The sequence below is a fragment of the Canis aureus genome, chromosome 11, assembly GCF_053574225.1.
Source record: "Canis aureus isolate CA01 chromosome 11, VMU_Caureus_v.1.0, whole genome shotgun sequence".
Classification (NCBI taxonomy): domain Eukaryota; kingdom Metazoa; phylum Chordata; class Mammalia; order Carnivora; family Canidae; genus Canis; species Canis aureus.
The window spans coordinates 37,843,602-37,856,618 of NC_135621.1; the positions used below are offsets into that span (position 1 = coordinate 37,843,602).

The following is a 13,017-nucleotide window of genomic DNA, read 5'->3' on the forward strand; positions in this document are numbered from 1 at the left end:
CAGTGGAGGCCTAGTGGGGAATCTGGACTTCTACTTCACTAGGCAATAAAGAGAAGCCAACCTGTATTTCCTCTGCAAGAGCAGTGTCAAAAGAAAGTCAGATAAAACAGAGACCCAGAGTCTTATAACAGAATACCAAAATGTCCAGTTTTCAATAAAAATCACTAATCACACAAAGAACCTGGAAGATCTCAAACTGAATGAAAATCAGTAATTGCCAACACCAATGGCACAAAGATTTAAGAATTATCTGACAAATATTTTAAAGCAGCAATGATAAAATTAGTAATTATGCATTTTTTTAAAAAAATGAAAAATAGAAAACCTCATCAAAGAAATAGAAGTCTTACTAAAGAAAACATAAGGAACCAAATGGAAATTTTATAACTGAAAATACATTAACCAAATTAAAAACAGATGGGTTTACTAGCTAATTGAATCCAACAGTACATTAAAGGGATTATTCACCACGATCAAGTTGGATTTATTCCTGGGCTGCAGGGGTGACTTAATATCTGTCAAACAATCAACATGATATATCACATTAATAAAAGAAAGGATAAGAACCATATGATCCTCTAAATTTATGCAGAAAAAGCATTTGAAAAAATACAGCATCTTTTCTTGACAAAAACCCTCAAGAGAGTAGGGATAGAAGGAACATACCTCAACATCATAAAGGCCATATACAAAAGTTCCACAGCAAATACCATCCTCAATGGGGAAAAACTGAGAGCTTTTTCCCCAAGGTCAGGACCATGACAGGGATGCCCACTGTCACCACTATTGTTCAACCTAGTACTGGAAGTCCTAGCCTCGGTAGGTAACAGAAAGAAATAAAAAGCATTCAAGTTGGCAAGGAAGAAGCCAAACTTGCACTCTTTGCAGATGATATGATACTCTATGTAGAAAATCCCTAAGACTCCACTCAAATATTGCTACAACTAAAATATGAATTCAGCAAAGTCCAGGATATAAAATCAATGTAGAGAATCTGTTGCATTTCTATACACTGATAATGAAGCAGCAGAAAGAGAAATGAAGGAATCAATCCCATCTACAACTGCACCAGAACCAGAAGATACCTAAGAATAAATTTAACCAAACAGATCAAAGATCTGTACTCTGAAAACTATAGTACACCAATGGAAGACACTGAAGAAGACACAAAGAAATGGAAAAATATTCCATGTTCATGGATTGTAAGAATAAATATTGTTAAAATGTCTATACTACCCAAATTCACAGTTTAACACCAGTAAAAGTAACACGAATATTTTTCATAGACCTAGAAAAAACAATCCTAAAATTTGTATGGAATCACAAAGACCCCAAATAGCCAAAACAATCCTGAAAAAGAAAATCAAAGCTGGAGGCATCACAGTCTCAGACTTCAAACTGTATTACAAAGCTGTGATCATCAAGACAGAATGACACTGGCAGAAAAACAGACACATAGATCAACGGAACAGAAGAGAGAACCCAAAGATGGGCTCTCAACTCTACAGTCAATTGATCTTCAACAAAGCAGGAAAGAATATCCAATGAGAAAAAGATAATCTCTTCAACAAATAGTGTTGGGTAAACTGGACCATGACATGCAAAAGAATGAAACTAAGACCACTTTCTTACACCATGCACAAAGATAAACTCAAAATGGATGAAAGACCTAAATATGACATAGGAAACTATCAAAATCCTAGAGGAGAACATAGGCAGCAACTCTTTGACCTTGGCCTCAGCAACTTATTACTAGACACATAGCTGGAAACAAGGGAAACAAAGGCAAAACTATTGGAATTCATCAAAATAAAACACTTTTGCACAGCAAAGGAAACAACAAAACTAAAAGGCAGCCTACAGAACAGAAGAAAATATTTGCAAATGATATATTGGATAAAAGTATAGTGTCCAGAATGTATAAAGAACTCATCAAAATCAATACCCCAAAAATAAATAATCCAGTTAAGAAATGGGCAGAAGATATGAACAGACATTTCCCCAGAGAAGACATACAAATGGCCAACGGACACATGAAAGTGCTCAACACTGCTCATCATCAGGGAAATACAAATCAAAACCACAATGAGATACTACCTCACACCAGTCAGAATGGGTAAAATTAACACCACAGGAAACAACAGATGTTGGCTAGAACGCGGAGAAAGGGGAACTCTCTTACACTGCTGGGAATGCAAACTGGTACAGCCACTCTGGAAAATGGTATGGAGATTCCTCAAAAAGTTAAAAATGTAACTACCCTATGACCCAGCAATTGCACTACTAGGTATTTATCCAAAGGATACAAAAGTGCTGATTCGAAGGGGCTCACATACCCCAATGTTCATAAAAGCCCTATGGATAATAGCCAAATTATGGAAAGAGTCCAAATGTTTATGAACCAAGGAATGGATAAAGAAGTAATAGTGTATATACAATGGAGTATTACTCAGCCATCAAAAAGAATGAAATCCTGCAACAAGGTGGATGAAGCTAGAATGCATTATGCTAAGTGAAATAAGTCTGTCAGAGAAAGACAGATATTGTATGATTTCATTCATTTGTGTAATTTAAGAAACAAAACTGATGAACACGGGGAAAAAAAAGAAAAACAAGACAAAAATAGGGAAGCAAACCATAAGAGACAACAAACTAAGGGTTGCTGGAGAGGAGGTAAGTGGGGGGATGGGCTAAAGGCTGACAGGTATTAAGAGGATACTTGTTGGGATGAGTCCTGGGTGTTATATATAAGTGATGACTCACTAAATTCTACTCCTGAAACCACTACTACACTATATGTTTACTAACTTGTATTTCAATTAAAAAAGAAAAAAATACACAAACAAAAAAATAGGTTCAACAGCAGAATGGAGGACACAAGGAAGTAACTGGTTACCTGGAATTTAAAACAATCTGAACAATGAAAAAAAAAAAAACTGGAGGGGAAAAATAAACAGAGATTCCAGGAACTGAGGAAATATAACGAAAGATTTAATAATCATATCAATCAGAATTCTGGAAGGAAAAACAAACATGAGGTGAGGCTGAAAAAGAAGTAATGGCTGAAAACTTCCCAGATTTGGAAAAAAAAAAATTAGATACTGAAGAAGCTGACCAAACCCTAGAAAGGATAAATCCAAAGTGATCAACAAGATATATCAATAGCCCACCTTATGAAACCTAAGGAAAAAAGAAAACAAAAGCAGTAACAGAGAAATTAACATAAAAGAAGCAAGCAATTCAAGTAACAGTAGATTCCTTATCATAAGCCATGGAAGTTGTCTAGAAGAAATTAGCACCTACATTTTTCAAGTATTAGAAGAAAAGAACTATCATCTCGGAATCCTCTACCAAGGAACACGTGGGTGGCTTAGTTGGTTAAGTGTCCGCCTTTGGCTCAGGCCATGATCATGGGGTCCTGAGATCAAGCCATGAGTTGGGCTCCCTGCTCCCTGGGAGGTCTATTTCCCTCTCTCCTTCTCCCTCTACTTGCTGTTCTCCTTGCTTGTGCTCACTCTGTCAAATGAAAGAAAAAAATCTTAAAAAAAAAAAAAAAAAAAGAATCCTACACCCAGTGAAAATATCCTTCAAGGATGAAGAGGAAACTTGGACACTATAAGATGAAGTGAAACTAAAATAATTTGTCATCAACAGACCTATTCCAAAACTGCTTAAGAGAAGTTCTCTATGGTGAAATGAAATAATAAAAGAAGGAACCTTGGAATATCTGGAAGGAAGAAAAGAACTCAGTAAGCAAAACATAGACAAATGCAATAGACTTTCCTTCTCCTGAGTTTTATGTTTGACAGTTGATGCAAAAATGATAACACTGTCTAATGTGATCCTTAATATACGTAGAAAAATATTAGCACAATAATATTATAGACAGAGGATTAATAAAGGGATGAAAAGGCAAAGTTTCTATACTTCAGTTGAATTAGCAAAATGAAAACACCAGCAGACTGTGGTAAGTTATTTATATACAATGTGGTACCTAGAAGGACTAATAAAAAAATACTATAAAAAGAGACTCAAAATTCTATAAATAAACCAAAATGGAACTTTAAAAAATGTTCAAGCAACCCACAGCAAAGCAGGGGAAAAGAAAACCCAGAGAAGTGAAAAAGATACACAAAAACAAACAGTAGCAAAAAAATAAACTTAAGCCCTAACATATCAATAACTACATTAAATATAAATGGCCTAAATATACCAGTTATAACACAAAAACTCAGTAAAGTTGATTTAAAAATAAAATCTAGCTATCTGCTATCTATAAAAATTTCATTTCAAATATAACAATGTAAACAGATCAAAATTAAAAGAATGGAAAAAAAAATTAAAAGAATGGAAAAGACACTATGAATCTAAGGAAAGTAGAGTGGTTATATTAATACTAGAAAATAGATCTCAAAGCTAAGAAAACTACCAGGGAGAGTGAGAAACTTACATAATGATAAAAGAGTCAAACCACTAAGAACACGTAACAATCATAAATTTATATTCATAAAGCAAGAGAGTTGCAGAACATATGAGGCAAAAGATGATAAAACCAACAGGAGAAAAATGTAAATTCACTATTACAGCTGAAGACTTCTCTGAACACTCAATACAAATAGACAAAATATTAACAAGGATATAAACTAACTCAAAACACCACCAACCAGTAGGATCTAATCCACATTTCTAGAACACTCCACATAATAAGAGCAGAATACACACTGTCAGCCAAACAATGTCAACAATACAACCAAACCAGAAAAACAGAAAGGTAAAAGATCTAAAACGAACTTCTAAATAATTCATGAGTCAAAAAGGAAGTCTCAAGGGAAATTTTTAAAATAAATTAAACTACAAGAAATGAAAATGCAATATACCAAAATTTGCGGGACACAGTTAAAGCAGCACTGACAGAAAAACAGCATTAAAAATAGCAATATATTAGAAAAAAAGTAAGTCTCAAGTGAATAATTTAAGCTTTTACCTAGTAAACTAAAAAAGGAGAACAAAATAAATCCAAAGCAAACTGAAGGAAGGCAATAATAAGGGATAAAAGTGAAAACTATAAAATACTGAAACTAAAAGATAATCCTTTAAAAAAAAATCAACATAACAAACTTCTGGCAAGAAAGAAAAAAAATGACAAATTAATCAATACTAGGAATGAAACAGAGGATATTACTACAAACACTGAGGACATCAAAAGGATAATAAAAGAATACTATGAAAAACTTTACACATACATCCTTAACATGTTTGAGCTTAGACAAGGGTTCACTCAATTCCTTGAAAAGCACAAACTTCTACAAATCACTCATATGAGTTACATGATATCCCTATAACTATTTAAGAACTTGAATTCATAAAATGTTAAAACCTCCCTGGTGCACCCAGTGGCTCAGTTGGTTAAGTGTCTACCTTCAGCCAGGTTATGATCCCAGGATTCTGGGATTGAGGCCTATATTGGGCTCTCTGTTCAATGGGGAGCCTGCTTCTCCCTCTGCCTGCTACTCCCCATGCTTGTGCTCTCACCCTTTCTCAAATAAAATCTTTAAAAAAATTATAACTAAAAAAAATTCCCCAAAAAAGACATCTCCAGGGTGACAGTTTCATAGAAGAATTCTACCAAATGTCTAAAGAAGAATTAACAATAATTCTATTTTCTTTCAAAGAAAGAAGATGTAACACTTACCAATTAATTCTATGAACATAGTATTACCTTGATACAAAACCAGACAGATAGTATAAAAGAAGAGAAACCTGCAGGCCAATATCCCTAATGAATATATACTCTTTAACAAAATATTAGCAAACAGAATTCAGTGAATATAAAAAGAACCATACCACATACCTAAGTGGGGTTTATTTCAGGAATATATGGCTAATTCAGTATTTGAAAGCCAAACAGTAATGCACCACATTATCAGGTTAAAGAAAAAAAAAATCATATGATTATATCAATAAATGCCAAAAAGTGTTTAAAAAAAGTTTCAATACTCATTCATGATTTAAAAAAAAAAATCTCAGAAATATAGGAATAGAGGGGAACTTAAATTTGATAAAAATCACCTATAAAACCACAGCTAAAATTATGATTAATAGTGAAGGACTATTTTCTCCTCTAAATTCAAGAACAAGCCAAAGATGTCCATTACCATTCATATTTACTATAGTCCTACATATCATAGCTAATGCAATAGAAAAATTAGAGGCAAATGTATAAAAAAAAAGGAAAACAAAAGAGCTTTCTTTATTCGCAAATGCATGACTATATAGGAAATCCCAAATAATCTTTAAGACAAATCCTAAAACTAGTAAGATCATGGTCACAGGATACAGAATAAACAGAATATCAACATGGATACCAAAATTTAAAAATAACATTAAATATGCAGCTGAAAATCTAACAAATAATGTACAGGAATTTTATGCTTAAAACCATGTAACATGGATGATAAAAATCAAATTTATAAATAAAATGGAGGAACATATCATTTCCTGAAATGGAACACTCAACACAGTTTTCTCAAATTAAATACAGGTTAGTGCAATTCTATCAAAATCCCTGCAAGATATTTTGTAGATAAAGAAGATTATTCCAAAATTTATAAGGAAAGGCAAAGGAACTATTATAGTTAAAACATTTTTGAAACACAACAGTAAAATGAGAGAAAATCAATATACCCAATTTCAAAACCTATTATAAAGGTATAGGAATCAACGGTATGGAATTAGCAAAGAACAGACACACATATACCTGGAAAATAACAAAGAACTCAGAAAGAGACCCACACAATTATTTCTAACTAACAAAGGTACAGAGGAAGGAAAGCCTTTTTTATAAGTGGAGCTTGAGTAATTAGACATTTATAGGTCAAATATTAACCTTGATCCAAGTCTCACACCTCATACAAAATTAATTCAAACTACATAGCCTTACATGTAAAATGCAAAAGTTTAAAACTTTAAGAAAAAACAGGATAAAATCTTCACAGTCTAGGATTAGTTAACAAATTCTTACACTTGACCCCAAAAGCAACATTTGCAAAAGGAAAAAATGATTCACTGGAAATCATTAAAACTTCAAAGCTCTGCAAAAGACTATCTGTTAAGAGGATGAAAATACAAGCTACGAAAAAGAAAAAAAAAATTTCCAAACGACATACCAAACAAAGGACTAGTATCTAAAGTATATAAAGAACCCTCAAAACTCAACAACAGAACACAAAGAGTCCAATTACACAATGGGCAAAAGACACAAACAGAATAAAGAGGCTACACATGTGGAAAAGTAAACACATGAAAACATATGTTCAGCCACTGGAGAGATGCAAATTAAAACTCCAATGAGAAAACAATACTATCAGAATGGTGAAAATAAAAAATAGTAACAACACTAAATGCTGGTGAGGCCATGGAGAAACAAGATCACAGATATTGCTGGTAAGAGTGTAGGCCCATTAGCAAACTAGACATGGATGAAGAAATAATCTTTAAAGATACATCAACAGAAACTTCAAAAATTAAAATATAAAGAGAAAAACACACAGAACAGAATATCCAGAAATTATGGGATAATTACAAATGGTGTAACATACAGGTAATGGAAATAAATACCAGAAGGAAAAGAAAAGAAAGGAATAAGAGAGATATTTGAAGCAATGACAGAATTTCCTCCAAATTAACATAGGAAATAAAACCAAGAAGTTCAGAGAACACCAAGGAGGATGAATACCAACTCCATCCCCAAAAGACGACACCAAGGTATATCATATTCAAATGGCAGAAAATGAAAAAATAAAGATTTTTAAAAAAATTGATAGAAGCCAGAGGAAAAATATAGCTTATTTATATGGAAGCAAAGATAAGAATTATATCCAAATTCTCCTCAAAAACCATGTAAGCACAAAGAAGTAGAATGAAATTTTTTAAATATTGAGGAAAAAAACTCCACCAACCTAGAATTCCAAATACTGTGAAATTATCCACCAATAATAAGGATTTTCTCAGACCAACAAAAATTGAAGGAATCTGTGACCAGTAGACCAGCCTTGAAAATAATATTAATAAAAGGTCCTTAGAGAGAAGGATAATTATATCTGGATGTGCATAAAATAAGAAATAGCATTAGAGAAGGAATATGTACATAAAATACTTTTATCTTATTAATTGATCTAACATAAATTTCTTGAAAATAGCAACAATTATTGATGCTTCTGTGTGTGCACATGTATGTGTACATATGCATGCTTATGTATGCCTATGTATAAGTGAAATGAACGGGACAGGAATGATACAAGGGAATACAAGACAGAAGAAATGAGCAGTATTTTGTTACAGTAGTACCCCTTTATCTGAGGGGCAGATGTTCCATGACTCCCAGTGAATACCTAAAACCATGAATAGTACCAAACTATTTATAAACTATTCTTTTCCTATACATATATATGTATGATAAAGTTTAACCTATAAGTGAGGCATAGTAAGAGATTAGCAACAATAACTAATATTAAATAGATTATAATAATATGAGTTATGTGAAAGTGGGCTCTCTCTCTCCCTCCCTCTCTCAAAATATCTTATTGTAACTGTACTCACCCTTATGATGATGATGATGTAAGACAGTAAAATATTTACAGGATGAGATGAAGTGAGGTAAATGACACAGGCATTATGACCTTACTTAGCGTTAGGCTAATAATGACGTTCTGACAATACTTCAGAAGAGGATCATCCACTTCCATACTGTGGTTAACTGTGGGTAACTGAAGCCACAGACAGTGAAACCACAGATAAGGTGGGTCTACTGTATTATAAGATACTTATATTAAATGTAAAGCTGTATAGTGTAATTGTAAAGTGGATTTACATTAGTTGTAAATTGTATATTGCAAACAGTAGGACAACCACTAAAAAAGGTAAAGAAAGAGATGCTAAGAAAGAAGAGAAAGTAGAAGCATATAAAATGTCCAATTAAAACCACAAAAGGCGGGAAAAGAGAACAAAACAGGAACAAAGAAAATTGTTAATGAATAAAAACAGTAAAAACTTATGGTAGATATTAATTCAACAATAACAATAATCACTTTCAATATCAATAGTCAAAATACAACAATTAAAAGAGACTATTAGAGATGCCTTGGGTGGCTCAGCAGTTTAGCTCCTGCCTTTAGCCCAGGGCGTGATCCTGGGGTCCTGGGATCAAGTCCCATATCAGGCTCCCTGCATGGAGCCTGCTTCTCCCTCTGCCTGTGTCTCTGCCTCTCTCTTTCTCTGTGTCTCTCATGAATAAATAAATAAGATTAAAAAGAGAGAGAGAGAGAGAGAGAGACTATTAGAGTGAATCAAAATAGAAGACCCACTATACAATGTCTATAAGAAACTCACTTTAAATATAAAGACAAATACAGACTACAAGTAAATGGATAGAAAGATAGACCATGCTAACACTAATCGATAGAAAGCTAGAATAACTGTATTAACTTCAGACAAAGCAGACTTCAGAGCAAGGGAAGTTACCAGGGAAGGAGGGGCACTACATATTGATAAAGAGTCAATTCTCCAAGAATACATAATACCTTTGATATAGTAAATACTTTTTAGATACAACACCAAAGGCATGATCCACAAAAAATAACTGAGAAGCTAGACTTCATTAAAAACTACTCTGTCAAGAGATTGAAAAACAAGCTACAGATTGGAAATAGAAAATATCTCCAAAGACAAATCTGATAAAGAACTGTTAACCAAAATATAGAAAGAACTCTAAAAACCCAACTGTAAGAAAACAAACCAATTAAAAAAAAATGGGGAAAGAACCCGCAAACCTCACCAAAGAAGATATACAGATGGCAATAGGCATATGAAAAGATCCTCAACGGTATGTCATTAGAGAATTGCAAATAAAAACAAGATCTGACTATACGCCAATTAGAACAGCCAAACTGAAAACACCAAATGTTGATAAGGATGTGGAGCAACAGGAATTCTCATTCACTGCTACTGGAAATGCAAAATGGTGTAGCCACTTTGGAAGGCAGCTTATAGTTTTTCAAAAAACTAAACATACTCTTACCATATCTATCCAACAATTGTGCTCCTTGGTATTTATGCAAAGGAGTAATGTCCATACAAAAACCTGCACATGGATGTTTACAGCATCTTTATTCATACTTGCCAAAACTTGGAAGCAATCAAAATGTCCTTTAGTAGGTGAATGGATAAATAAACTGTGGTACATCTAGACCATGGAATGTTATTCAGCACTGAAAAGAAATAGGCTATCAAACCATGAAAAGACATGGAGGAATCTTAAATGCATATTGCTAAGTGAAAGAAGCCAATCTGAAAAGCCTACATACTGTATAATTCTAGCTATATGATATTCTGTAAAAGGAAAAACTATCACATTATGTAAAAGGCAAAGAGTAAAAGAATTAGTGGTTTGCAGAAGTTAGGGATCAGAGAAACATGACTAGGCAGACCACACAAGGTTTTTAGGGCAAACTATTTTTAGTAACAAATTATTCTGTATGATACCATACTGGTGGTTACATACCATTATATTTTTGTCAAAACTCATAGAAAGTAAAACACCAGGAATGGTAACTAATGTATGTAAACTATGGGCTTGGGGTGAAATAACATATCAATGTGGGGTCATCAGGTTTAACACACTGTAACAATTTTTTTTTTAAAGATTTTATTTATTTATTCATGAGGGGGGGCAGAGACACGGGCAGAAGAGAAGCAGGCTCCATGCAGGGAGCCCGACGTGGGACTCGATCCCGGGTCTCCAGGATCAGGACCTGGGCTGAAGGCGGCACTAAACCGCTGAGCTACCGGGGCTGCCCCACACTGTAACAATTTTAACAAATTCTGGTACAGGAAGCTGACAGTGTGGGAGACAGTATTTAAGTGGGGTCTGGGAATATACTGGAAATCTCTGTTCAATTTTGTTGTGAACCTAAGTTTGTTCTAAAAAATAAAAGTCTGGGTAGCCCTGGTGGCACAGCGGTTTGGCACCGCCTGCAGCCTAGGGTGTGATCCTGGAGACCCGGGATCAAGTCCCACATCGGGCTCCCTTCACGGAGCCTGCTTCTCCCTCTGTCTGTGTCTCTGCCTCTCTCTCTCTCTGTGTCTCTGAATAAATAAATAAAATCTTATAAAATCTTTAAAAAAAAATAGAAAGCAGCCTCATCTCTTTAAAAAATAAAAATAAAAGTCTGTATACATTAAAAAACAAGCAACATGAGGAATCAGTATGATGACTGAACAATCATTTGCCTATATCAATGTCAATACTGTGGTTGTGATATTGTACTAGTTTCACAAGTTGTTATCACTGGGGGAAAGTGGGTTAGGGACACAAGTGATTTTTTTGTATTAGTTCTTATTACTACAAGTGAATCTACAATTATCTCAAAATAAATAGCTTAATTTAAAAAAGTACATGCAATCAGACAATTGTTACAACTAAAATATTAGAAATCCTTCAATAAATGTTGAATAAACAAACAGGACAGTGGCAAGAATGCTACTTTCTACTAGAAATGTAGAAGCACACTGGTAGTCCTGTCTATAATAGCACACAAAGTACATGCAGAGTATATATTTGTAGATAAAAATAAACTGTAAATTATCTGAAAATGAAAAGAATATTTGGAAAGAAGATAAAAGAAAATTTTACTTGATTGCTGAGCACAGCCTTTTGTGGCTGAGACAAGCATTCAGCCAACCATTTTTAGAAACCATTATACAAACAGAAAAATCAAATTGTAAAAAGAAGATAGCAACAATACAAGATCTGATAATCCATACAACTTTGTTTAGTAAAACATGTAGTTAAGACCAATAAATTAAAAATGATTTTCTGTGGGTGGGGGGCATATGCACATGTGCATACCTGCTCACATTGCCTACTTATGCACCACAGAGGCAAAATATTTGAAATACTACCCAAGGAAAGTTATTTCTCCTTAAGTTTAATAATCATACATATAATAATCAGTGTTATTACTATGATTTATATATAATTATAATCAATTAACACTACTTGATCATCAGTACTACACTAAGTGGTTTAGCTGTGTGCTTCTTAAATTCCACAAGACCAAGATTACACTACCCAAGCACAAATTTGCATCTCTCCTTTAAGTAAATGAAAGCTATAACAGTGTTTACCAATATTAACTAGGGAAATAAAATTTTACAAAATTACTACAGCTAATAGCACAAATGATTACATACATATGACATAATTTAAATTGAATGAACCTTATATAAATAGGTAACATGTATGATTCATTTTATAGATACTGGAATAATTTTTCTGCTTTGATTAGGCTACTGTAAAAATCACTGTCCAATTTACCTAGTGTGCATTTACTGGCATTAACACAAGAAATCTTTAATTTCTATTACCTTCAGTAAAATATGAAAAATTATAAGTTAAATAATGGGGGAAGGGGACAGTGGTTTTAACAACCTAATAGAGTGATATTTACTAAGTACTCCAATTTTCAAACTTAAAAAACGTTACATATTAAATAAAACCTATAGCACTGAGAAACAGTATTTATAAAAGACAAGATAGTAGTGAATAAAACAAAGAAGGCAAAAGTCCTGAAATATAAGCCAAAGAAATCTGTAAAAGAACAAGATCAAGAGAAATAATACTGAACAGAGTATCACTTAAAGAGACTCCTATTAATCAATTACCTGTGCTGCCGCATCCAGCTGTCTTAGAGACCAATATATAAATTTCACAAAAGGCTCGTGAAGTTTGGTATTCACAAATGGCATCCACTGTAGCTGCTCTGTCATCAGAGGCAAAAGCTAAAGATAAAATAATGGAAGTTATAAATGCACAGTAATGTTAGATGGCAAAAATCAATTACCATGATTTCCCTAAAGTTTCCTTTTTCAAAAGAATAAAATTCTGTAAAAAAAAACCTCACTTTGGAACCACGTTCCACACAATATAGAAATACATATTTGAAATTTTAAATATGCACA

At 33.4% G+C, this 13,017-nt stretch overlaps 1 protein-coding gene across 10 annotated transcripts in view; it reads right to left on the bottom strand.

Moving 5' to 3' along the window:
• Positions 1-13,017, bottom strand: part of CCDC138 (coiled-coil domain containing 138) — a 111,095-nt gene that overhangs the window by 32,695 nt on the left and 65,383 nt on the right. For 9 of the 10 annotated variants that reach the window (XR_013389248.1, XM_077914849.1, XM_077914847.1 and 6 more), the window contains one exon: positions 12,721-12,837. The exons of the other annotated variant lie outside the window; for it this stretch is intronic. Coding sequence is in view for 8 of the 9 variants with exons in the window: in XM_077914849.1 (XP_077770975.1) it covers positions 12,721-12,837 (117 nt within the window). In the remaining variant the exon portion in view is untranslated. The remainder of the gene's footprint in view (positions 1-12,720; positions 12,838-13,017) is intronic. 10 annotated transcript variants of the gene reach the window in all.